We start from the raw sequence: 27,712 nt of genomic DNA, 5'->3' as shown, positions 1-27,712 counted from the left end.
TTAGAGCGTCGGCCCACATACCAAAGGGTCTCAGGTTTGATTCCCAGTCAAGGACATATACCTCAGTTGCAGGTGTGATCCCTGGCTGAGACTCCAGCCTAAGATCATACTGATGCAGAGTTAGGTTCTCCTTGTTCAGAGACAAATAATTAGTCAAAGCTACTGTGATAAGACACCAACAGTCACTTGAAGTTTTGGGAATTTCTTAAACAGGCATAACATATGGTGATTCTTGGCAACAGATTACCTACCTCGTGGTGAATCACTCTACCTGTTAATGTAGGTAGAAATTTATATGCAGGAGTCTTTGGGGCCATCCTGGGAGGACTGCACTGCCGTAGATGTATAAAAAAGGGACCCCGCCCAGCTGGAGTGGTTAATGGGTGAGCATCGATCTATGATCCAGGTGATCGAGGGTCGATTCCGGTCAGGGCACATGCCCGGGTTGTAGGCTCAATCCCCAGTGTGGGGCGTGCAGGAGGCAGCTGATCAATGACTCTCTCTCATCATTGATGTTTCTGTCTCTATCTCCCTTTCTCTCTTCCTTCCTCTCTTTGAAATCAATAGACACTTGTGTGTTTTTTAAAAGGGGGGGGGATCCCAAGGAAATGCTCCTTCTTACATTCTAGTTTTTAGCTTCTGAAAACTGCCCTTTAATCATCAGTTATACAAAGAAGAGAAGGCAGGAAAACAAGCTGGATGTACCTATCCACATGTTCAAGGACAAGACCTGGAGGGAGACCCTCAACCTTTTACTCTTCTTCACCTCTTGAGTCTGATTTTCACAGGATAAAGGGATGGTTGAGTTGGCTGGAGAGAAGGGAAGCAACAGGAGAGGGGTTGAGATACATGTGAGAAGCCTGTCTCTTTCCTCCAATGCTGGCTACCCTTCCTCAGACTGCCCACATTTCTGACACTGTCACCAAGAGGGAAGCAAACTGCCACACACACTTAATCATGTTTTATTTGGGAAGAACTTCTAATTGTAAAGCTGAAAGCGAGATCCTTTCACAATTACAGTTCTAGAGACATGGTAGTTTCAGAGATCCCAGTGTTCAAAGTATATTTCAAAATTAATAACAAAAACAAACCCACACCCAAAAGAAAGCTCTTAGATTGGTTTCGTATGTACAGCCATTGATTCAGCTGTTCTCAGAAACAGGCCCACAACTTCCCCGCACATCAGGTGGGATGGAGTCAATGCCCACAGGGGAACAAAAGTCTCTAAATAAGTTAGCTACTTGGACAGTATTATCCACTCCTAGAGAATACAGTAAGATAACAAGGCCCAGTGGTGGGGAACGTGGTACAGCACCAGTTTCACAGGGAGCTTCTGGGATCCTAGGGTCAGCAGTTGTTGGCATATGGCACACAAAATGAAAAGAAGTCACCAGAAACAGGAAGAGTACTGAAGGGCAGGGCGTCTCTCCCAGTCCCACCCAGCCTTTCAGCTTGCTAACAGCAGAGGCTATGTTCTGCAGTATCTTCAGGATAACGTTTGCGACAGTTAAAAAAACAAAAGAAAGTCACCCAATGTTATTCCCCAGAAAGTCCATGTCTGCAAAGAAAGAGGGACCTGGTCAGGGTTCCCATGGAGGACTCCGCCTCCCATCTACTTCTGTTTCCACATGATATAAGACATCAGCCAAAGTATGTTCTACGACGGCACCCCAGCCCATGTCACTCATCTGTGGGAGAAATGAGAAACAGAAATGAGGTGATTAGAATAACTACAGCAAGAGGTTACAAAGATGCTGAGAATGCATGTGGACATTTTTAATGTTACTCACAGGGCGGTAAGTGAGATCCTTTGGAGGATACTTGAAGCATGGTCCAAAGTTAATGGAAACCTGGGATAAATCCAGTTCAGGCAGACATGACAAAACAAGGTAAGCATTTAGTGAAAAAGTTAATGGGACATGGGAAATTTTTCTCTTTAAAGGTAGCTGTGACATTCAGGGTATAACTGGAACAATGATATATAATAATATTGCTAAAAGCAGTCAACACCTTAATGTCCATCAAGAATTAGGTAAATAAAATAGATGTGATTTCTGTTTATAACCTGAAGATTTCCTTATTTTACTTCCGTGGTGTCTGACAGACTAAAAGTACATGAAAACTTCCAGGCATTATCTTTTCAAATCACTTTAAAAAAAAAAAAAATTAACAGGCTCTAATGATAGTCCCCTTCATACTGAATTATATATATATATAAAAATATAAATATTTTAATCAATATAAGCAACAGTTACAAACTAATGATGGTAGGTTATCATGACATATATAAATGCCAATTTGATTTATGCACATAAATACTTTATAGCCTTTACACTGAACAGTAACACTACCACACAGTACATTCAAAGAACAAGCATGGGGCACACTAATTGCACAATCCAAGCAAATACTTCCTAAAATACCCAACTGTTCTTGGAACAAACAGTGACAGTCAGGAAACACTCCCATCTCACTTAGGCTATTCAGATTTCTTCCTAGAACTCAGTCAATAGCTCTTTCACCACCACCAGTCACTTATTTCTCCAAATTCTGTTCACAGGATGAACAGCTGGTACATACCGTGCAGCTCTTGTACAGTGAGATGGCCGGAAAGTAAACCCCCTCAAAAATATCTTTGTAAGCCACACCTTGATTGACACCATTTTTATAAAATATTATCTGAAACAAAAACCATGGTTTTACTTTAAAATTTAAAAACAGAACTAAAAAAAGCACTCACTTCGAGAATCCTTCAGAAGTGCTGCCACCGTACTGGTGATAATGTATTCCAAGAATAGCATATAGCTTGTGTAATAATATCTTATATAATCAGGTTTCTCAGCCTATTTACATGCACTACTCTAGGTGGTCTTCAGGTTTATTTGCTTTCTGCATTCCTATGCTACTTCTACCTGTTATACTTTCTATTATTCATTATACTGTATTTGTAAAAAGTAATTTGGTCTCCTTCCCTTGCATAAAGTTCTCACTTTTGCATTTCTACTTCGAAAATTTCAGGATAGTCAGTCTCTGAATCTTCATTTTCTTTGTCCTTTATCTCCCAACACTATCCTGAATATTCTCTTAACCACTATATATATGAACTTCAGAAAAGGTTCCTTTTGCCCTGGCCAGTGTGGCTCAGTTGGCTGGCCATCGCCCTGTGCACCGAAAGGTTGCAGGTTCGATTCCCAGTCAGGGCACATGCCCGGCTTTCCGGCTCTATCCCCAGGAGGAGGGGGGTGTAGGAGGCAGCCAAGTAATGTTGCCCTCTCACATCAATGTTTCTCTCTCTCTCCCTCTCCCTTCCTCTCTCTCTAAAAATCAATAAACTATTAAGAAAAATCCAACTTCGTAAGAAAGGTTCCTTTTTCTGAAGTAACTTTCTCTGTCTCTTCTCAGCAAGAGCAATCTTCTTCCTGGCTGTACAATAATTCCTCACTTAACATCATTTGATAGGTTCTTGGAACTGTAGCAAAACATATTTTGAAGCCAATTTTACCACAGGCTAATTAATATAACTGAGAGTTAAATTTCTACAGCACCTCATCAGTGTTGTGACAAAGTGATGTTATTCAAGGGCTTGCTGTATTTTCTGGCTGTATCATCCTTAGATCTATTAACTGCTTCCCTTTATTATTTTTTCAGCTGAAACCCTAGTCTTTTTAAAATTTCTCCTACATTAGTTTCTATTATCAATTCAGGTGGCTTCACAGCATTTTTATGGAAAAATGTTTCCAGCTCAGAACTTTCGTCCTTCCCTTCCCCTTCTATTTTTGGCCCTTGTGGCTGGTCCAGATGTGTCAGTCCTTCTTTAATTGTGCTATGACCTTGGGTAGACATGTCCCCAACAACACTGGGACAAGGAGGTAGGGGAAGTTCTAGAGGACACTAAACAAGTCATTATAGCTCTAGCTGCCTCCAGGTTACACAGCAAGGTCCTCTCCTCAACTATGCCAGTGTTCCTCTCTCTGTACTTGGTACCTCCCCTGATAAAGAATAAACATCTCTGACCTGCTCTCTCAATCACTTGTAGATTTCCTTGTTAGACCACTGTTTTTGCCTCTTTCCTACAGAGTGTTCCTGAAAGAACCCTGGTAATCCCTCTGACAGCAGTAGCATGGTATCACAGAAAGAGCACAAACACAGTAGGCAGAATGTGAGCTTGCTCTGTTAGCCGTGCAAACAGAAAAATCCCTTCATTCCCCTTTGGGCCTCATTTCCCTCACTTATAATTAGGGGGTTGGTCCCAATCTTCAAGGTCTTCTAGTTCTGACGTTTCTGTGACCATGACTCACCTCACTATGGGGAGTCTGCTTTAGGCTCTTCTCTGCTTTATCCACAAAGTCTTTTTCCTCAAAATACAAATAACTCTTGAACTTTATCAAAGCCTTGAAAACCAAGAGAAAAAGGAAAAAAAGGCTCATTGAAGCATCAGCAACATAGCACAAATAGCACTGAGTCATGTACTCTGCAACAGAAATTAAAAATCTTTGCAGACTTAGCTTTGCTAGATTTTGAACTATGTGATTCTTAAAAAGTATCGAAGGCACATATTTGTTAAACATTTTCAAAAAAGGCCTTTACTAATAAGTTTTGTGAAGAAACATACAGATAAATACATACACTCTCTCACCACCACAACATTGGAACAACTAAATATCTCACGTAGTTGGTGAAAGTGGAAAGTCTGGCAATTTCTCATAAAAATAGATACATAACTACCCTATGGCCCAGTAATTCCACTTCTAGGTACAGATCCAAAAGAAATGAAAACATGTTGACAAAGAAATTTCTTCAAGAATCTGCACAGCCCAAAACTTGAAAGAGCTCAAGTGTCCATCAAAAGGAAAATGGATATGTTAATTATTTTTCAATGAAGCTGGAAAAAAATAGAAAATGAATAAACACATTGTGGCATATTCATACAATGGAATACTACTATGTAGTAAAGAGCAAGCTACAGATACATACAACAACATGGATGAAAAAGCATTATGCCAAGTGACAAATCCAGATGCAAGACAATGTACTGCATGGTTCTATTTATATTAAGATCAAGAACAAGTAAAACCTACAGAAAAGAAATATGATGAGGGAAAAATTCTAAAATTTACCTTGAGAGGTAGTTCCCTCTATGGGGGGTGGGACTGGGGATCTGCCATGATGACAGAGTCTACCTCTCAATAGGGGTTTGGGTCAAACGTAAAACTCAGTGAGTGAAAATTTGTACATTTCATTTTATGTAAATTTTATATCAAAAGAAAAAACTAAACAAAGGTTGAACTCTAGCTAATGATGTGCATCTTGAAGTACGTGGTGGGGAGTGAACTGATATCTGCAATTCTCTGAAGTGCATTAAAAAAAGAGATGAATGGATGGATGGGTGGGTGGAGAATAAATGGATAACATGTTACTAGTAGAATTTAGGTAATGGGTATTTGAATAATGGCTTTTAAACTCTTTCAACTTTGTTATGTCTAAAAATTTTCATAATGAAATGTTGGGGAAAATGTGAATGGTGGGTCAGGATCACAGGAGGCCACAGCTGCAGGCACCAGCTGCCACAGGTCTTCAAACCCAGGAATATCTCAGGGCAAACTTACCTTATCTTTATAAGTATCAGGCAGTGACTTGGCTGTCTCCGTGTCTTCAGGAAGATTGATATAGAATCCTAGCACATCTCCCTGTCCATAGCCAGAAGAATAGTGTTTGCCAATGGACTGATGGAACTTGGTTCCCTTTTTGCTCCTCCAAGAATAGCTAAATTTATCATAACCTAAAGGAGCTTGAAGGTTACCTAACCCAAAAAAAGATATACAGGAGGTCAGAGGACTGCAACTCAACTTCTGGTTTGCTAAAGGAAAAAATCCTACTTTTTTGGGGGCAGGGGGTGAATTTTATAAAACTGCTAACAAACTATTTCTTACCAGCAAAGAATTATAAAAATATTCCAAGAAATGTAACTACCTAAACCCTCAGGAATTGAATTTTATGTCTGTAATTCGATAGGCCCCAAAGTAGTAAAACTTAGCGAGATAGTCTTACACCTCTCTACTTGCTTCAACGTCTATACTTAAGCCCCAGCTTACCCAATGGCTGAGACCAGCCCAGTCTAGCAGCAGTGTCTGGTGGCATCTCATCCACCGTAATTTCAAAGTACCAGGCACCTTTCCGTACGCCATGGGAAGCCCGTACCATAGAGTAGCCCTTCTCTCCAACCACAGTCAGCCGGTCATCAGAGATCTTTAACTGGGGAGCTGCAGAGATGGAGATAAAAACAAAGGCCTACAACTTATTTGAAATACTGGAAGACAACTGCCACAAAAATATGAGTCCCTTACACCCCAGTAAAACAAAATCAAAGATCGGAAATATCAGGTCGGGAATAGGAAATATTAGTTCAAGAGTTTACAAATCTCAACATAAGACAAAGATGACGGAGAGAGGAAGAAAGTTGTTAGGTAGTCCAGTTTTATTATATGTTTAAGAGGACAAGTTAAAATTAATTATACGGTCTATTCCCTGAAATATAACCACCAATTGTAACGTGTTTAAATCCCGACTTAAGTAAACCATCCTTTAAGACAACTTTTCTTTTTGTTAATGCTTACCGGAAGATATTTTTTCTATTGATTTTTTTTTAAGAGTGTGAAAGGGAGAGAGGGAGGGAAGGAGGGGGGAGAGAGGGAGGAAGGGAGGGAAAAGAGAAAAACACTGATATGAGAGAGACACGTTGATTGTTTGCCTTCCATACGTGCCTGGACCTGGGATGGGAACAGAACCTGCAACCATCTGGTGTGCAGACTGATGCTCTAACCATTGAGCACACTGACCAGGGCTAAGACAACTTTTTACTTTAAAGTAATTTCAGATTTTCAAAAATAGTAGACAGATCTCACTCAGCTTCCCCAAATGTTAACACCATCTATAACCATAATATAATGATCAAAACTAGAGAACTAACATTAATACAGTACTATTAATTATCTTCTTAAAAATAAACTAATTATCAACATAATATCCTTTTTTCTGGTCCTGGATCTAATCCAAGATCCCACAGTTCATTTAGCTGTCTTGTCTTCTTAGTGTCTTTCAGTCCGCGACAGTTCCTCAAGCCTTTCATGACAGTGACATTCTGAAGAGTACTGATCACTTTAGTTTATAGAATAGCCCAGCCCTCACTTTGGTTTGTCCGATGCTTCTTCCTATGTAAGTCCAGGCTGTGCTTTTTTTGTCAAGAACACTACTGAGGTAATGCTGTGCCTCTCAGAGCATTATACACAGAAGCATATGATGTCAAAACAGTGATGCTGAACTTCGATCACCTGGTTAAGGTGATGCCTTCCAGGTCTCTCCACTACAAAATTACTACTTTCCCTTTGTAATTAGTAAGTATTTTGTGTGGAGATAAAAGATATTTGAGAAAATCAAGAAAACCTGATTATGAACTGTCACTAGCAAGGAATTATTTACTTTGTTAAGTGTGATAACAGCTCTGTGGTTATAAAAGAGAACACCCAAGCTTTTTATTTTATTTATTTATTTTTTTAAAATGTATCTTTATTGATTTCACAGAGAGGAAAAGAGAGGGAGAGAGAGAGCTAGAAACATCAATGATGAGAGAGTCATTGATCGAGCCCACAACCCGGGCATGTGCCCTGACTGGGAATCGAACCCCGATCACCTGGATCCCAGGTCGACGCTCAACCACTGAGCCAAGCCCGGCCGGGCCACCCAAGCTTTTTAGAAATGCTTATTTTTTAGAGTATATAGGGTGAGATTTACTTCTTAAAAATTCAGGGGGAAAAAGAGACATAGAAATAAAGGAAAAGATAAAGTAAATATGGCAAAATCTCAACAACTGTTAAATCTGGGCAAAGAGTATTTGGAGATTCACTGTACTCATCTCTCTACCCCTGTGTATTGTCTGAATCTTACTGAGACCATTAGGTAAGATAAGGGGACCAATTTAAACCAATTGGAAGAGATATTGTGACTTGGAAGTGAAGAAAAAATTATAAAAGGTGAGAGCTTGATTTTATTTGAAACGGTGTTTGTAACATTCTAGAAGTTGTCTGAAGTCTATTGGAAGAAACACAAAACTGAGATTAAGTAGCTTTAGGCCTTTATGATTTACAAAGTACTTTTTGGGTAAATGAATATGCTATCTGGAATTTGCATTGATATTCCAAAAACAACAAAAATTCATGAAGTATACTCCTCTAAAAGCAGTTAATTTAAACTCACTTTCACATTCTAAAGGATAATGAATGCTATTTGTTAGTAATGAAATGAATTATGTCATTAAAAGAACTACTAGCCCGGCTGGGCGTGGCTCAGCGGTTAAGCGTCAACCTAGGATCCAGGCAATCAGGGTTTGATTCCCGGTCAGGGCACATGCCCAGGTTGCAGGCTGCAGCTGATCAATGACTCTCTCATCATTGATGTTTCTAGCTCTCTCTCTCCCTCTCCTTTCCTCTCTTTGAAATCAATAAAGATATATTTTAAAAAAAATTAAAAAATGAAAAAAGAACTATTATATATTTAAAAGTTTTACATGACAAAAAAGTCATAAACAAATCAAAGACAACTGACATAGTGGGAGAAAATTTTTACAACCCATACCATAAAGGGCTAATATCCCTAATACATAGAAGCACAAAGCACCAAAATCCCAACAGAAAAATGAGAAAAGCAAACAAACAGGTATTTCATGAGATAAAGACTCTTGAACATGAAAAACTGTTCCAACTCAAACAAATACATATTAAAACAACACAAATACCATTTCTCTCCTATCAGACTGGCCAAAATAAAAATAAGACAACGCATTCTGTTTGCATGGCTATGGGAAAACACTTTCTACATTGTTGGTGGGAACATAAATTAGCACCACTTCCTGAAGGGAAATTTGGCAATATCTAACCAAACTACACATACACTTACCTTTTGGTCCAGCAATTCGACTTCTACAATTCTACCTTGAAAATATACCACCAACAGTACAAAAATTCATATGCTCATAGTTATTCACTGCTTCTTTGTTTGTGATTGCAAAATACTGGAAACACTCTAAATGCCCATTCATTGAGTGGCTGAATAAACTATGTACATCCACATAATGGAGCATCATGAAGCTAAAAAAAGAAAATAAGGTTGATGTTTTTGAACTAACTGATTTAGAGTAACTGCATGAGGCAAAATGCAAAAGTATCTATAGTATGCTGCCCTTCATGAAAAAGGAGATAATAGGAAATATACATGTATCTGCTCATTTGTGCAGAAGAAATACAGGAAGGACAAACTAGAAACTAAAGAGGCTGGATACCTATAGGAGATGGGTGAAAAAATGGTGGGGAAAAAGGGGAACAAGAAGGGGGGGGCAGTGAGGAGGTAGTGACACACTGAGTAAGCCTCTAGTATGGCTCTAATTCTCAGAACCATACTAATTTTTACATACTGCCCCCACCACCCCCGAGATGTGGGAGAACCCACCAAACACTAACAAATGAGCCTAACTGCATTACAAATGGGAAACACAACCCACTGAAGGCGGTGGGGAAGAAAAGAACTAATGCAAGTTAATAGTAAATGCTGCACTCTAGTTAGTGAAGGCTTCTCACAGGGTCAGCAATTCTGAAACTACTCTATGTGCATATTAGAAATAAACAAACAAGTAAATATAGTGCAGATATTAAGAGTTAGGTCTCTTCCTGTTATAGAAAGAAGTTACAAAGAAGGAAAGGTGGAAGGCTGGAACAACCCTGTGGTTTGGAATCCAAGGTACCAGTGTAAACTCAGTACCACCTAGTGTATATGTGTCAGTACATGCATACATTTCCTACTTCTGAGAGAGGCTAGAAGCGACACCCAGTAATAGTAAGCATACCTAACAGTCTTAAAAAATCAGGTTTCTAAGCACCATTCTTCAATAAAAAGAGCCAGGGCTCCTTGGAGAAGTAGCTGATACTTCACCTGGGCATGGAAAATACCAGCCAGATGAGCCAGGAATATCTTGTAATGCCAGAAAGTAAGGAAGTACTAAAAAACAAACAGACAAAAAACAACAACGATGACTCTTATCAAAAGAACACAGGAACCAACCTCAAGAAGCTCCTAATGGCTAAAGATGGGATAATTTGAGCAACAAAATGAAGTACAACCCACAGGATAAAATAAAAATCTATGAGTCCATACTGATATAACCAAGTAAATAAATGGAAAAGGGAAGAAATAAAAAATCATCAGGTAAACACCACATTAATAATTGCTGCAAAGAAGAGCCACTGATGGATGCTAAAATTAGTGTGTAAAATTTTATAGAGAAACAAGTTATTTGCATAGCTTCAAAGTATCTTTCCCTGATATTTATTAAGAAAAAAGGGAAAGACAGCAGAGAAAGCCAGCAGAAACCACCTTAACAAAATGATCTTGGTCAACAAAAGCAATCAGAAGACTATTGACCTCACAAACTCCATGAGATGATGCAATGAGGACTCATTTCTGTAGTGTTTTTCCAGAAAATGCATAATCTCAGTCTAATTATTAGAAAAAGAGAAACCCTCACCAAGAAATATCAGATAAAAAACTGATACACTTAAAAAGTTATGGTCATGAAAAACAAGCAACTACTAAAAACTGTTGAAGACTGCAAGAGGCTACAGAGAAATAACTAAATGCAATGTGAGAGCCTAGAAAGAGGCATTAGTGAAATTTAAATAAAACCTTTAGTGTCATTAATAGCTCTTACCAACATTAATTTCATGATTTTGATAATTATACTATGGTTGTATAAGATATTACCACTAAGGGAAGCTCGATGAGGGATATATGGCAACTATAGTTTTTGCAACCTTACTGTAAGTTTAAAATTAGTTCAAAATAGAGTTTTCATATGTGTATATGTGCATATGTGTGTACATGTGTGTATACAATGGCTAGAGCTTATGAGAGACAAAACAGTAAATTATTTCTTGCACATTCTGGCTAAGTCTAGAGATGGGTGTAGAAGAATAGTTATAGACAAACACATGTATCTAATTCTAGATTGGACAAAGCTGATGACAATAGTTCAGGGTAACAATGGGTCCAGCATGAACATTAATACTTTACATACCTCGATCATGTAGGGCTAACAAAACCCGCTCATATAAGCAGGCTCTGTAGAGATCTCCAGGAATAGGTTTTCCTGCCCAGCAGTCAAGTTCAAGCTTCTCAGGGTCAGGGGCATGGGGATCAGGCTCAGCTAGAATATACCGATAGCCATCTTTGTTAAACGGGTGTTCCAAGGGGTAGCCATGAGGGGGAAGGCGCTGAGCAGAAAACAAAGGGTCACTGCAGAAAGGAAAAAAATAAAAATCAAGAAACTAAAACCCCCTCTAGCTCAACTGCCTTCAATTCTGAAAGAAAGGCCTCTAAATTTATTAGCTTTCAGCTGAAACACAAGCAGCAACTTCACAAATGCTTTTCATTACTCACATAGACCATTCTGCCCTCTGCAGGCAAAACAGAGAAATGAAAAGGATTTGCTTTACTTAGCCAAGTAGTTCTGGTTAAATTACTTCAGTCTGCAGGGGTTATCTGTATATCTGACACTAAGCCAGTGCATCATAAGGAAGAAAGGGAGAAGAGGAATGAAGGGGATTTCCTTCAGTGTATTTATCACTATAAACTAATGAACAGAAACTCAGCAAAGTGAGCACTTACTATCTATCCTCTAAATAAATGACCTGGATGTCATCACCTCAGTATTGAATAAAGTGAAGGGAAGAGGCATGAGGGGGAAGAGGCAGAAAGTTTAAGTAAGAGCCTGTGTTCAATTGGTTTCCTTCCCTCTCCTCCATCTAGCCTCTCTCAAAATGCCATATTAGAACTTGACTCCCCAGGTTAATCAACAGAGTGCTGCCCAGGGGCTGGCTCATGTAGTACCAAGTTTGTAAATCAGGATACCTAGCCAGGGGTTATTTTACTCCTCAAAGTGCTCAAGATTTGAGAAAAATGGACAGGCCTTTTAACCTCAGACATCTGAGCTACTGACAAGCATGGCTCTTTTCCCTGATGGACTTTGCCAGCACCAAACAATACTACTCTAACAGTGGTGAATGGAGGTGAGTGTTCTCTGCCCACCTCCGGGCCTTTTTGGTGGTCCCCGTGGTCCCTCCATCCTGCTGCTTGCGCTTAGCTCCTCTTCCTTTTCCACTGCTTCCTGCTGCAATTCCCCCTTTGAAGAGAAGGCAGATCACTTTCAATGAGCTGTCACAGAAGCACCACGTGGACACAAATTTCATGGGGACTACACTCCCAGCATGCATTTGTGTAACACCACAGGAGGATTTCCTTCCTGAGAGCATAACGGATTTCTCTCTGGTTCTGAATGACCGGGCTGAGTATCTCGCAGCACAGAACACTGGGTTCTGGCAGAAAGCTCAAATGAACCTGTGTTACATTTTCAACCTTCCTTTCTTAGTGAACTGCAATTACCAGTACACTTTCTGAGGATGTGACACAAATGCATTTTGACTCATTCAGATTCTGAACACCCACAGCTAAAAACAACTGCATGGATAAAGCTTTTTTTCCATCCAAGTCAATACAAACATTCATAAAGAGAGAATATCCTCACTGTAAGTAGAACGTTCGCTTGCTTGAACTACAGGATATATTCCATAAACACAATAAAGGCACAATATCGGCAAAAGCATTTAACTTGAATATCCAACAAGACAAAAGTACATCAGACATGGAAAACAAAAACAGAAGTACTGAAAAGGTGTTTCTCTCCAGTGCTGCCACTGTGGTGTCTATTGTGGGTGTGTATGACTCACATTTAAGAAAGGTTTTAAATTTAGTAAGCAATTTTTACAATTATTAGGACTGTGCCAATGCATAAAATTCATGTTGGATGACCTGACTTGTGGAATTAAGAGCAAATATTAAGAGAAAATATACACATTAAAAAAACCCAACATTTTAGCTACATACTAAGGCCACAAGAAATACTACGTTGTGTATTTCTGAAAAAGGTACTTTAAACTTTTTGTCCAATGCTGTCATTCCTCTCAATTAGTTTGTCCTCCAGAAAATGTCCCTGAACTGCAGGAAAACACCTTTATGTAAACAACTGCATATAGTACTGTATCTTAATTTGGGGCAAGCTTGGAAATTATCAGCAGTTCTGCTGCAATAAAAAGGATTGAGGCGTTGAGGGCACATCATATTCTGCATATACAGGACCAGATTTATGGAGAACTTCCTTTTATGAACACATCAGGCATGATTCCTTTTTCTCATAAAAAGTTTAATGTTAAACTGTTGCAATATCAAAATCTTTAGTCTGAGTTACCTTAATCAAAAACCTGTTAGGTTTTTATTGTCATTTGCATTTTAATTATTTTAAGAGAGAAGTTTTAGATCCATCTTAACAAAATAATTCTGGCCATGTTAGGCAGAACATGACAACGTACAAGCTTTTAATTACTAATATTAAACTGGAACTACTGTCTCATATTAAGTGCTACTGCCACCATTTTCACAATGCTTTAACATTTTAATTTAGTTTTAGCTTCTACCACAACTCAGCAAAAAAGCATTTTCCAAACCACAAAATACTTAAGTCTGAGAGGCTGAAAGAAGACAGAGGAGGAATTCACCTCCAAAAGAGGCTCCACCTGTAACAACAGAAGTGGCACCATGTATTTGTCACATTTTAACAATTAAAAGGAGGAAAATGGTGTAAAAAGATAAACAATACACTTAGCTATTTCCAATATTAGAATATTAATAAGAGAAAATAATTACATATTTTAGATGCAATGCTCCAAAAAACAAGTTAATGATGCCATGTCCGATGAATAGCTAGCTACCACCCAGCAACCCCAACTCCCATAGATTACCTTTAGTAATGAAGGACATTTCTGCTATTAGATGGGTTACCGATAGAAAAAGCATGCTATAGCGGGTGATCAATACAGAAAATGCTGTCATGCTAATAAGTTCCAGGGGAAGAAAATTGGAAGATGGGCACAGGAAGTTTGTTAAATAACAGCTGAATTCAGGAAAAAGGATGGAGAGCAACTAAATCTAAATTACTAGTTATGAGGGTACTGCTGGCGAGTTGAATGTAAACACAGTAAACCTGACCTTAAAATTGTACCTTTATGCTACATCTGTTTCCCTTAAGACCCAAACAGTGGTATAAAGTGCCAAAGAGTTCTCCTCCACCACCATCTGTCACAACCTTGGCTAGCTCCTAAAAATTGAGTTTAGGACTTTAAAAGCATTTTAGTAAATATCTAGTTAAGAGTCAACCCAAAGAATGCCCAATTCTAGGCACATATGGATTCAATAGCTTACAAATATTTCATCAATGAGCCAATGAAACACTTACCATTTAAATTCCCACTGGTAGACACGGCACTGCTTTGTTTTTGGTTGTCATAAGCAGGACCAATGTTACTAAGATCCTAGAGAGAAAAATACTCAATTATGATGGGAGGCTATATAATCAAACCAACCTGGCAATGCTCAAAAAAAAAAACAAGAGAAATTCTAACAGAATGGGAAGTGAAACTGACAATCCTAAAGAGTCAAATTTGGATGCTTCAGAGATCAGCAAGTAGACAGGTCAAGTGTAAGAATCAAAGTGGTTTAAGAATGATGATGAGTCCAGGAGATTGTGGTTCAATTCCCAATCAGGGCCAATGGCCCGGTTTGCGGGCTCGACCCCTCAGTCAGGGGCGTGCAGGAGGCAGCCAATCAATGATGACTCTCTCATCACTGATGTTTCAACTCTCTCTCTCCCTCTCCCTTTCTCTCTCTAAAATCAATAAAGATACATTAAAAAAAAAAAAAGACGATGAGACAATTCCCTTTCCTCTCTCCTTCCGCACCCAAGATGCTGAAAAGAAAGAAGGCTAAGGGGAAAGACAGTGGTGCCAGCCCCCACTGGCGTGAAGCAGCAGGAGGATGAGAAGGCAGTAAATCCCGTTTGAGAAAGGCCCAAGAATTTTGGCATTAGATAGGACATCAAACCCAAAAGGGACCTCGCCCGCTTTCTCAAATGGCCCTGCTACATTTGGCTGCAGCAACAAAGTGCCTCCTGCCATTAACCAGTTCACTCAGGCCTTAGACCGCCAACTACTCAACAGCTTAAGCTGGCCCACAAGTACAGACCAGAGATAAAGAGAAGCAGAGACTGTTGGTTGGGGCTGAGAAAAAAGCTGTCAGTAAAAAGGACGTCCCCACCAAGAGGCCACCTGTCCTTCAAGCAGGGGTTAGCACTGTCACCACCCTGGTGGAGAACAGGAAGGCCCAGCTGGCTGTGACTGCACACGATGTAAAGCCCATCAAGGTGGCTGTCTTCCTGCCTGTGCTGTGCCAGAAGATGGGGGTTCCCTACTGCACTATCAAGAGGAAGGCCAGGCTGGGTGTCTAGTACCAAGAAGACCTGCACCACTGTCACCTTCACACAGGTTAACTCATAAGACTAAGGAGCTCTGGCTAAACTAGTGGAAGCTATCTAGACTAATTACGATGACAAATATGAGATCTGCCGCCATTGGTGAGGCAACGTTCTGGGTCCAAAGTCGGTGGCTTGCATTGCCAAGCTGCAAAAGGCCAAGGCTAAAGAAATGGCCACCAAGCTAGGCTAAGCGTGCACTGTTGAGTTTTCTGAACATAAAAGTAATAAAAATTCTCCTTAAAAAAAAAAAAAAAAAAGATGATGAATGGCAATCACCACGGGGTAGGGGTGATGGTGGGGCAATGGCAACTAGAGGGCCTAAGCCCCATTTACTCAGCTCCCTGGCGGAATTGAGGCCCAGTGTAGTCAGACCTTTTCACTTTACAAGAAAAGACTGAAACCTGAATTTCTATGTGAAATCTTGAATTTTCAAGGCTGGCAAATCAAACATTTTAAGAAGATCTGACCTCCTGAGATGCCAAATGGGACCACAGCCATTGAACAAAGTAGAAATTTTCTTTTTCCTCAGGTTACACTAGATGCAAAAAAACTTCTTCACAAGAAATTTTTCTTCACAATAACAAATGTTTTTAAGAACAAAATTTGAGATAGAAAATTTAAAAATAACTTGGAATGGCATATTTATGTTACAAGGGAGGAAATGAAAATTTAAAAATGTAAGAATAATATATATAAAGTCGTAACATTTTGGGGAACAGTCAGAACTAAAACACTAAGTCTCCTGGTTCAAAGTTAGTGTTCTATCTTTCCACATGTGCCAATGATGATTTATTTGGAGCCCACCATGTTATGGGCAAGTAATGGCAGTGTGTTATATGTGGCGGATTCCCTATTCCCAAGTGGTCCAAGATCAAAAGGGTAATATAAAGCACATTAATGTACCTGATCCAAAAGTCCAAATTTGGGGTAATCTTCTTCTGGGTCCTTACTCCCAGGATCAGGATGTTCCTTTACCAAGAATACATCTCTTTCTTTACTCTGAAAGGAAACAATATTTTATTATTACTTGAAATTTTATACTTTAAAAAAGTACTGAATGAATGATCAATCACCAACTCTAATTCTTAGGTATAATCTCCAAAAAAACAGTATTGTTTTTTCTCTCAGATTAAAAAACTAATAAATGATCATCAAAAAATTCTAACAGTGAAACTTAAAAACATGAGAGGCAGCCCCGGCTGGGTGGCTCAGTTGGCTGGAGTGTCATCCTGTACACCAAAGAGGTATGGCGTTTGATTCCCAGTCAGGGCACATACCTGGGTGGCAGATTCAGTCCCCAGGGGGGACACATACAGGAGGCAACCAATCGACATCTCTTTCTCTCTCTCTCCCCCTCCCCTCCCTCCCTCTATAAAATCAATGGAAACATGTCCTCAAGTGAGAATTAAAAAAAAAAAAGAGCCAATCCTTCATAATCCCCACCTCTCCCTTTGCCTCAGAGATAAGCACTGTTAACAGCTTGCTGTTGATTCCTCCCCAGATGCTCTTTAATTCTAAGGACAATAATGTTTAGAACAGTGTCATTTGTTTTTTAAAATCAAAGAAAAAATCGTCTCCAATTTCAATATAAAATTATACTTGGAGGGTTTCAGTGTCATAAAAAGCAAGTGATGCAGGCACAATGTGACACAATATGCAACTTACTGATTTTGTGTAAAAACTATTAAAATTGACAATTAGTTATACCGCACTCTCCAAGATTTAATACTAGGTTGTTCTCATTTTCTTAGTCATAACATTATTTCAGTAAGACTAAAGAGAATTTAATTTGTACAAAGAACACTGCCTAAATATTGAGTCCAGTCAATTTTCATCTACTTACCATTGTTTTAACAATGTTATTTGGCCAAGTCATTTTCCCAGGTCTCTGTCTGGTCGTCATGCACTCCCAGTACTTATCAATAAATGGTATGATATCCTAATTTTTTAAAACAAAATATATTAAGATGCTTATTGTTGGTTTCAAAGTTATGCTCACAAAAAAGGGGAAAGAACATCGCATCATTTTCAGAGACCTTGTCAGCATCAAGAGAAAAATCCACGTTTAGTCTTAATGGTTGAACAAATACATAATTAAATGTAAACAACATATAGATTGTGGGGAATTTCAAACAAATATATACAAACCTCATCAACACAGTTGGATTGTACTCTTGGTTGACATCTGAAAGATTACTCCAAAGTTAAGTCTCTCTCCTGACCTCCTGTTTCTACCTGCTTGAGACATTGGATTGTACTCTTGGTTGACATCTGAAAGATTACTCCAAAGTTAAGTCTCTCTCCTGACCTCCTGTTTCTACCTGCTTGAGACATCTCCATCTGGACATCCCACAGGCACCTCAACCTTCTTGTGAATAAAACTGAATTCTATATCTTACCTCACAAATATGCTCTGTAGATTTTTATCTTGCTGTTAGTACTAGAATCACCTATAACCCAGAATCACAAGCTAGACACCATGGAATCATCCTTGATTCTTCTTGCATAACTTTCATATCTAATCAGTCACCAAATGAATTTTATATTTTCAGAAATTCCCATTCCCACTGCCTTGACTGTGTCCTCACCAGTTCTAGCCTACATGACTAAACCAGTGTCTGAGCTTGATCTTCAGGCATCAACTTTCCCCTTTCTAGACCATTCTTCCAGAGTCCACCAGAGTTAAGAGTGCACCACTAACACCTTCCACTAAGTTAGTTCAATGACAACTGTATCTCCACTAAAAGGAACCAGGATTGAATCAGGGAAACTACCAGGGAAGCCTGGAATATTCTGTTGTTCCAGAAAGGAAGGAAGAGTTCACAAACTACAGGGACATAGCAGAGTTTCAGGAATCGGCTTGGATGCGGCAACGCTAGTCAGATTTGAGCATCAGAAATCCAGAAATCCAAAGTCCAATAATGAACTATAAGAATCTACAAATCCATAGGGATACTAGGAAAAAAAAAAAAGGAAAACCCTATACAGAATAATTGCAACCAATAAATACATTCTGTTTTACAACTGACTATTAAGTGATGCAGGCTAATGGTTGCTAAAACCACTGCTTGAAAGGGTTAGGAGAACAAGACATTCACACAATTTCAATGTATCATGCCACAGCTTACTTAATAATTACAAAGAAAAAGGTTTCTTTATAATGGAGAAATCTGGTAGATACTTCCTCTTTACCCAAGTAGTCAAATTTAGGATCACCAATAATAAAACAGTATGCTGATATGCCTTTTGATATGGGTCACAGAAAAACACACATTACCTACATAATATTCCTGTAAAAAATGTGTCACCTAAACCTAATCATGAGGAAACAATCAAATAAATGGGGTTTCTAACAGCCATTTTCTACACAGGGGACTCAGGCAAACTGCACTTCAGTGAGAGGCCTGCACTGAACTGCAGCCTGCACTTGTTTCCGCCATCTGAGCCAGCCCTTATAAAGGTTTCCTGGAATCCTATTTCAACCAATAGGACTGAGGCTTTCCCCATCCAATCAGAGCAGTGCAACTCCCACCAACCAGAGTGACTCTATTCTAATCAATCAGGGAAGTGCCTTTTGGACCAATCAAACTGCAAGGATCTGGAGTCTTTATTTGCATGAGGACAGACCAATCAGGGACCAGAGGTGAGGACTTGTGTCCATATAACCAGCTCCCTTCTGGCTCTGAAAGCACACTTTCCGTTTCTATGAAGACTATGTCTCCCTGGCTGAGCTGAAACACCAATGATGTCTCACCAGACTGGAGGAAAGGGAGCAAAATGGTACAAAGCAGAGCAGAGCAGTCTAGCTGGGGAAGGGACTGGCCCCAAGGCCACCTGACCCCAGGGCTGCCTCACAGCCAAGCTACTGCTGTGCTTATCACAACTAAGCTGTTTTGTACCAGTCAGTGCCTTCTTTAACGCACCTCAAATTGGGGATTCCTGTTGGCACTGAATTGGCACAAATGACCACTGGTTGACAATGCAAATTTGGAACATCATGCCAAAAATGTCTGGGCTCCTAAAATTTTTCTTAAAAATTTCAAATGTCATACATAGAAGACCAAAAAACAAACAAAAAACACCCCTAAAATAAGTAAAGGAACTATTCCAGATTACAGACAAAAGAGACATTACAATTAAATGTAACATGTAATCCTTGATTGGATTCTAGGTGAAGGAAAAAGCTATGACGGCTATTATTAAGATGATAATAATATTGAAAATACATATACAGTATACTGTATATAAAAGAATGTAAGTTGTAGCCCTGGCCGAGTGGCTCAGTTAGAGCAATATCCCATACACCAAAAGGTTGTGGGTTCAATCCCCAGTCAGGACACGTATAAGAGGCAACCAATAGATGTTTCTCTGCTCCGCCCCCCACCTCAAATAATAAACATATCCTTAGGTGAGGATAAAAAATTAAAAAATAAAAAGCTTAAAAAAAAAAGAATACAAATTGTACATATAGATAGTTGAATTGTATTAACATAAAAATTTTTTTAGGATGATTTATTGTGGCTCTGAGATAATATTAAGTAAAGTATAATGTCTGTAATTTAGTCTCATACAGCAGAAGGATATACAGATATGGGGAGATAAAGCAAATGTAGAATAATATTAATTGGCAATTCTTGGTAAAGAATAAACATGTTCATTGTATTATATGAATTTTTCTGTATATCTGAAAATTTCAAAATAATAATTTGGGGGAAACTAAACTAAAAGAAAAAACAAGTCTATCACAGCACACCTCTATTTAAAGCACTTTTAATGCAGGAAAGTGAAGAGGAGACCCTCTGCTGACTCCTGCAGCTTACAGGATTAAGTCCTAAGTTCTCTGTTTAGTAGAAAAGGCCCTTGTCAAAGTCTGATCCTGACTATGTTTATCTCAGTACACATCCTATACCAGTGTCTTGCAAACTGTAGGTTGCAAACTATTAGTAGGTTATAGGTCAAAACTATTCTATAGACTAGAATAAAAAATGTCACAGTGCAGAAGGAAAAGATCAGAGTCAGTAAGCCTTGTTAGATGAACCTTGTTTGTTTTAAATGAAAGTGGGCAGATATGAATGTATACTAGGTCACAAAGTAAACTCTATCATTTTAAAATTTATTTAATTTTCATATTTCTTACCATGAATCACAGTAAGGATTCATGGTTGGAATAATCATCTAATTTTGAATCCTGACTTCAGTCATGTGGTTTCCCAGTTTAAAAAGGAAAGATAATTCTTTTTAACAAGAGGCATATATAAACTGACTGCCTTTCCCCATGACAAAATCCGTGATGGCAGGTATAAAAACAACTCCACTTGCCCAGCGAGGTGTGGTTCAGCAGTTGAGCACTGACCTAGGATCCAGGAGATGGCAGTCTGATTCCTGGTCAGGGCACATGCCCAGGTTGCAGGCTCCATCCCTAGTCGGGGGTGTGGAGGAGGCAGCCGATCAATGACTCTCTCATCATTGATGTTTCTCTCTCTCTCTCCCTCTCCCTTCCTCGCTCTGAAATCAATAAAGATATATTTAAAAAAACAAAACAGCTCCACTAGGCTGAGAAGGTTTACCTCAAGATCTGATTATTAATTGTGGGCTAGACAGTTATTTCCTTCTATAAAGCCAACCAAAACTATTTAAGGAGTCATCCTACTAATAGCTAGGCCAAGTGACATAATGTACACACACTAGGAAGTTAGTAAAGTACATGAAAGAACAAAGTAACCACTGAATCTAGTAATAATATTCATAAAAATTGGGGGAAAGTACTTATCATTAAAGAGTTATGTAGGTGTTCCCCCTGATTTTTTGGCATAACTGCAATTACATAATTGCATCTCTACCTTGTCTTTGGAGAACATGGTTTTTGGATGTTCGTCTTGCGTTCGGGACTGCCATGTTAGGTTGGCCAAAGCACTAAGGCACATTTCCTTCAAGTCTATCAAAAACAAAAAGGAAGAAAGAGTTATCTATAATACTAGATTTTATTACCAGAAGAATATTCAACTATATGGTCTACAAATTAATAAAATTAACAAATTAACTAGAAGTAGAGTCATCATTTGATCTGAAATGGACAACAGCAATTATTCAGAGCTAAATTGCAATGCAACTTTTACCAGCTACCAGGCAAGGGTTTCCTGATTCTGCTAAGCCCAATTCCTTTTTCTTTCCCAGATAACTAGAGGACAATTCGTTTGCAGTACTCCAGAGTACTTTGTTCTTACTTGCTTGCTTCCGGAGGAAATAGGTATTCCCACTATGATGGCACACATTGCAGTGAAAACTGTAGTTGGTCATGAAGGGTAAACAGGATCTGAAGAACAGCCAAATAGTACAAGTTAGTGAAATTCTGAACACACACTACTTCTTTATGAGAAGTAAAACAACAGTGAAAGTTATACAGGAAATGTTAATATATTAATATAACCTTAAAAGTTAAAAAGATCACCAAAATCCAAATAGGGTTGTGTTTTTACAAATATCTGGATTTTTCTGTCACAAATATTTAATAAGACATTATCCACCAAAGTGGATAATTCAGCATTTGAAAGGTTCTCATTGGTACCTTGTCTGGGCTAATTGTAGTTTTTGAGTACCTAAAAAGAGTATGCCAAGTGAGCTGTGGAAAAAGACAAAGTAGTCTCTTCAATATCTTTAAATTTAAATATTTATATTTAAAGATCTTCAAATATCTCTTTAAAGTGCCAATAACATTGTTGTTGGAAAGGGCAGACAGAATGTATGAAAAGATCAATTTAAAATGTAAATCATTATTCAAGAAGATAACACAGAACTCACAAAACATTACCTGCCTCGTTACCAAATGAGTCCTACAGATGGTAATTAGTCTATAAGAGTTTAAAGGACCCAAGTAGTAACTTCAAATTTAACAGTCAGGGAAGATTGTTCTGGTTGGTATGGCTCATTGGTTAGGCATGATCCCATGCACCGAAAGGCTGCCAGTTCAAATCCCAGTCAGGCACATGCCTGAGTTTCGAGCTAGATCCAATTCTCAGTGGGAGGAGTGCAGGAGGGATCGGATCAACATCTCACTCTCACATCAATGTTTCCCTCTTTGTCTGTCTCCCCCTCTCCCTTCCTCTCTCTCTAAAAATCAATAAAAAAATCTTAAAAAAAAAAAAAGGAGAGTTAGGGAAGATTTTTCCAAGACATAAGTTATGAACTAGGTTTGGGAAAATGAGTCACTTCTCTTTTCTCTAGGTGAACTATATATGTAGAGATGAGCAAGTGCAAACTAGGTGGCACAGGTATTAACAAGTTTGTCCAGGAGAGAAGATTTGGTAAAAATGAATGAATAAATAAATAAATAAATAAATAAATAAATAAATAAGGCTTGAAAGGTAGGAAGTATGAGGCCTTCAGGTGAATTTGGATTTTTTCTGTGGGTAAGGAGAACTTCTTGAAGGGGAAGTGACATGGTTAAAATAATAAATTTAGTAACAGGATTGGTATGAAGGGAGGAACAGATTAGAATAAGCAAATGCATATAAAAAGCTTCTGTAGCAGCCCCAGCAGAAGGTAAAAAAGGCCTCACCTAGAGTGATAGTAAAAAAAAATGGAAATGACAAGCAAGTGTAGAAGAAATTGGTCAAGCTTAGTGGCTGATTAAATGGAAGGGTGGGGGTTAGGTGGGCAGGAAGTAAAAGGAGTTCTAACCACTTAAGACAGCTTGTATCATAAAGAGGAAATCTCTAGAAGAGGGGAGTTCAGGAGCAAGACAAAACTTGTCTGTTTGAAATAGAGATGAAGCAGCCAGCGGAGGGAGAGAAACTGAATATGGCAGTGACTGAGAAATTTGATGCAGTAGAGAAGGAAACTGTGGTGGTGATTGTACTGGATGATGAGAAAAGTATAAGAGAACTCAGTCTTGAAAAAAAGAAAGTGACAGCGTTGGCCGGTGTAGCTTAGTTGGTTGAGAGTAATCCCATGCACCAAAAGATCTCTGGTTAGATTCTGGGTCAGGGCACATGCCCAAGTTGCAGGCTCCATCCCCAGTAGGGGGCGTGCAGGAGGCAGCTGATCGAAGTTTCTGTTTCTTTCCCTCTCCCTTCATCTCTCTCTAAAAATCAACAAAAAAAATATTTACAAAAAGAGAAAGTAACAGAAAAATAAAAAGATCGATTTAAGCTGGAAGAAAAGAAATCAAAATAAAGGCAAAGGCAGGTTTATCTTGGACTCTGCTGAAACTAGCTTAAGGTATCCTTAAAAAGAAGGCTCCCAAGTGTGTGTCCATTGCCACCACACAAGAAACTGAGAAACATTCTTATGGAAATTAAGACTGAGTGCCCTTACCTTTATTTCTCTCTAGAACCCCTGCTAAACAGCTTGTTGTGAAAAACTCATTTACAGAAGGCAAAGCCTTGTACCAGAGGTAGGTAGGTATACAGTTATTCAGTTCAAGCACAGTCAGATGTTTAGAACAGTATTTTTCATACCCTGTTAGCTCACTTCCTCCTTAGCTGTAGAAGATAAGCTGTCCCACTTAGTTGGGCTTGAGGTGTAACTTCTCAAATTCAGGTACAAACTGGTCTCTACCAAAAGTCTGAACTGTGATTTGATTCTTCCCTGGATTTCTCCAAGTTCTCTCTCCCGGTAAGTTTCCTTTCCTAGGTCCTGTCTATCCAAACCAATCCTCCTTGGCCAAAGTGGTGAGATTTTTGGTCTTATTCTAAGTGACAAGATTTGCTTAGCTAGTTTATTTTCCTTATAGATCTTTCTACCAAGATCAATTGTTTCTTCATAATCCTTCAGTACTTTCCTTTCTTTTGTAAACATTCTAGCCTGTCACCAGTCACATGTTAACTGGAACATTAGCATTTCTAAAACCCACTTTATCTTTTTTAACTAGAAAGCATTCAACAAATTACAAATGATATTTCTTCACAATCCCACCCAAAGAAATTAATTTATTAATGCAGTCTTATTTTGAGACAGTCTGTCTAAATTTACTTGTATTATAAGGACCATAAATAGCCAGAAGTAAAATTAATACCATAGACAGAGTCAGTAATTGTCACTTACTAGCTATCGATAAGGAAAGAAGCCTTTCATTCTCAATCAGTCATAAAACTATTTTAATTCACTAGAAGAGTTTGTAAAAGACTGGAAATAGGTTTTGCTGAGAGAACTCAGGATGTCTAAAGGGAGTTAGAAGCAAAAGCTAAGAAAGGAGATTCAGGCATGAAGGGTCATCTCAAATTTTTGACATCATGCTTTGTCCACCATGTGCACCAAACGTTTCCCCAAAACCCACAACACCCAATACAAGGTTTAAATGATACTGTCTCAAGTCTGTGTATATAATACTTTGTAATTGCACAGTTTTGTCTCAAAATGTTGTAAGCTCAAAATCAGGGATAGTATCTATCATCGTACCTCTTGAGGCTGAGCTCTCAGTAGGTAGAAAACATGATCAGGGTATTAAAAGAACTCCTGATTCAAATCCTACTATTCACTGAACTGTGGTTAGGAGACACAGGAAAAACTATACATTTATATTTGTCTACAAACTACTCAAGTGTTGAACACGTAAAGATCTATTTTACAAAGCGATTCTTACAAAGACTACAAAAAATACTCACGAGGTATCTATGCCAAAGGTGTCTGCTGTGAACCATTTTGTACATATCCCACACTGCAGCTCCACTTCTCCCAACTGTCTGCCATTCTCTTCATCCACAGAGCCGGCTTGAGTGTCCATCGCCTCAGAAGTATCCCCAGCACCTTCCTGTGTCCAGAGAGCAATTAGAGAATCAAGTTAGTTGACCTGATTGTATTTCTGACTCGCTTAAAAACTTAAAAAACAAACCCTATTTTGCCTTACAAATCTTCATAAATACTTACTAGTGTATCTTTTCCATTAGAGGATTCTGTCTCCAAACCACCACTTACATCAACAGAGTTTGCATCCCTGTAAGATAAGAAAGCACTCAAGTAAAAATTTTCAAGAGAAACAAACCTCAAAACACCTATTCCAAAGATGATGATCGAAGTCCTGGTGAACTTCACACTCCGCTTTTTCAGCTAAGCCCGATCTCAGGCTCAATGTCCTGGGTTAGGAAGAATGTAGCGTAGACAGACGCAGGCCCATGGGGCACAAGGAAACCTAATCGGCCCTTAACAGACAAATACAGACAAATCCACACGGGATGGACCTGGTCCAGGGGGAGGTTCGCACACGTGCAGCTCTCTCACTATTTCAGAAGGACCGCCACGTCTTCCAGCATGGCAATTCAAAGTGGTTTCTTCTCTGGGATAGTTGAGGGATTCCTGCTAAAAGACTGCGCTACCAGTCCCCTGCCCGGGTGCAAGGACCGGAGACAAGAAACTAGGCTCCCACAGACCTTAAAAGCTGCGGAAAGGGGCGTAGTCTGAGATCCAGTTCAGAGGGGGCGGGCCAAGCGGCGGGTGGGACTACGGGGCCGAAGGGGGCAGGGCGAGCCGTTGGCTGCGGGGCCGAGGTTCGGAAGGGGCTGGGCGGGAGGGCTCCCGGGAGCCGCGGGATTCCAGGAGGGGCGGGCCTCCCTCCCCGAGTCCTCCTGTGACTGCAGGACGTTTTACCCGCTTTCGGCCTCTCCGGAACCGGGCTCCGCTGCTGGAGCAGCAGATGTCCCCTCTCCAGCTGGGGCGGCTGCTACCGCTACCACCGGTTTCATCTCCCCTTCCTCGTTCGCTGTTGCATTTGCGGCTGCTGCTGGGCCAGGTCCTGCACCCACTCCCGGTCCGGGTCCGGGTCCCGTTCCCGCCGCCGCCATCACGGCCGCCTCCTAGACTTCTCGCGAGGATACTATACCCGTCTCGCGCGAGTTGCCGACTGCCTCAGAAATCTTCAAATAGTAAAGGCCTTTGGTGGGTCCGCCGCCCGCCTGAGTAATGCGCACTCCTCGCCCACTTTAAGGGCCGGTGGGCGGGCAGAAGTGGGCGGGGCGTCGGGGCTTGGCTAGCGGCAGGCAAAGCTAGATGGAGGCGCTGAGGCTCGAGTATCAGTGGGATTTCCTCTAGCTAGCATTTACTCCACTGCAGGGGCGAATGCTGCGCATTTTCGTGGCCGAGACTGGAAATCAGCGCGTCGATGAGGCGCCTTGGGAGCACTGGCTGCCTGCAGACTTGAACGCTGTGGTGTGCACTGCAAACGTTCCTCACCTTTACCTGTGGGAAGACTCTTCCAAGAAAGACCGTCACTGACTGCCCCGCCCCAGAAGTAGTTTGTCGTACTGCCCTGATGACCTGCCACCGTGCGTAGTTTCCAAGTGGCCTCTAGAAATGGGAGCCTAGACTGAATCCGGAGCCTCAGCTACGCGGGGGCCGGGGAGGGCTGCGGATGGAGCGTCCAGGAGGCAGAGGCCAGGCGCGCTGGGTGTTCTAGAAGCTGCAAGCCGCTGGGCATTGTAAGAGGAGGAAATGAGGCTGGACAGGTAGGGAGCCAGGACCGGCTGCACAACTGTGGTGGCTCCAATTTAATACCTTCCATGCTTCCTTGCAGCAGCACTGAGCTGCGCGAGTATAATAGCAAAGATAAATGGAAACGTTCATCTGGGTTTTCAGTGTTGCCAGGCAGGTAAAAGTAAGGGTCAGGATCAAAGACGAAGAGAGAGAGCAGTTCAGATGATTAACAGTGGCCCACGAGAGAGCAGAGAGACAGGAAAAACTGGAGAATTTGAGAGTCCAGAAGCCCACGTGAGAAGGCAGGAACTGGGATGGTGAGAGGTTGAGGTAAGAGAAGAGAATATTCGAGTTTCAAGACTTTAGGAGAATTCCCTTCCTCTTTCCCGCAGCCAACTTATCTGTGGGTAAAAGTGTGCCAGGCTACGGTAAAAACCAGACCTAATTTCTGGGATGGGAAAGCAAGGCATTCATCCACCAAAGGGGGCACCTTCTGAAGATGAGGTTAATTAAAATCAGTAACAGAGCACTGGGTAGGACGGTTAGCATGGACAGACAGGAGGAACATTCTTAGAAGCTCTGTGTGTCCGGCAGAGAACTCACCCAGCTTGCCCGAGAGCTGGCTGGACACAGCCGCCAGCTGGAGGGTAAATTATTCGCCTGGCTGTGGTGAAAATACAGAGCCCATTCTCCTCTCATCCTCAACTGTAGTATTCAGATGCTCACAGCTGTTCTTCTTGAGTGGTGGGTTTATAAGACTGCTTCTTATTCTTTCTCTATATTTTCCAAGTGTTCGACAGCGCACGTGCTGCTCAAATGAGAAGTAAATAAAGTCTTTAAAAAAGT

General features: G+C 40.1%; 1 protein-coding gene, 1 long non-coding RNA gene and 1 pseudogene across 5 annotated transcripts; 2 read left to right on the top strand and 1 right to left on the bottom strand.

Moving 5' to 3' along the window:
* Positions 1 to 946: 946 nt before the first annotated feature.
* On the bottom strand, positions 947 to 26,238 carry ASH2L (ASH2 like, histone lysine methyltransferase complex subunit; the record flags this gene model as incomplete). Of its 3 annotated transcripts, XM_081129520.1 has the most annotated exons (16): positions 947 to 1,688; positions 1,791 to 1,850; positions 2,581 to 2,679; positions 4,299 to 4,391; positions 5,607 to 5,800; positions 6,093 to 6,260; positions 11,120 to 11,337; positions 12,130 to 12,223; positions 14,390 to 14,465; positions 16,367 to 16,462; positions 17,307 to 17,402; positions 21,304 to 21,398; positions 21,688 to 21,776; positions 25,066 to 25,211; positions 25,328 to 25,394; positions 26,045 to 26,238. In XM_081129520.1, the coding sequence occupies 16 exons, from the start codon at positions 26,236 to 26,238 to the stop codon at positions 1,581 to 1,583; spliced, it is 1,893 nt and encodes a 630-aa protein (XP_080985646.1). In that variant the 3' UTR covers positions 947 to 1,580. The 3 variants fall into 3 exon arrangements, with proteins under 3 accessions (XP_080985646.1, XP_080985648.1, XP_080985647.1); XM_081129522.1 differs by lacking the exon at positions 5,607 to 5,800 and having other exon boundaries at positions 6,199 to 6,260; XM_081129521.1 differs by lacking the exons at positions 25,328 to 25,394; positions 26,045 to 26,238 and adding an exon at positions 25,443 to 25,951.
* LOC308553393 (large ribosomal subunit protein eL8 pseudogene) lies at positions 14,897 to 15,653 on the top strand (annotated as a pseudogene). Its single transcript has one exon. The product of its transcript is annotated as a large ribosomal subunit protein eL8 pseudogene (transcript).
* LOC308553476 lies at positions 25,927 to 27,712 on the top strand. The gene is made up of 2 exons (XR_013998255.1): positions 25,927 to 26,332; positions 26,507 to 27,712. It is a non-coding gene; the product is annotated as an uncharacterized lncRNA (long non-coding RNA).

The sequence above is a fragment of the Miniopterus schreibersii genome (genome assembly GCF_964146895.1).
Source record: "Miniopterus schreibersii genome assembly, chromosome: 2".
NCBI lineage: Eukaryota > Metazoa > Chordata > Mammalia > Chiroptera > Miniopteridae > Miniopterus > Miniopterus schreibersii.
Note: the sequence above shows the minus strand (reverse complement) of the source record. Positions and strands in the feature narration are given on the sequence as shown.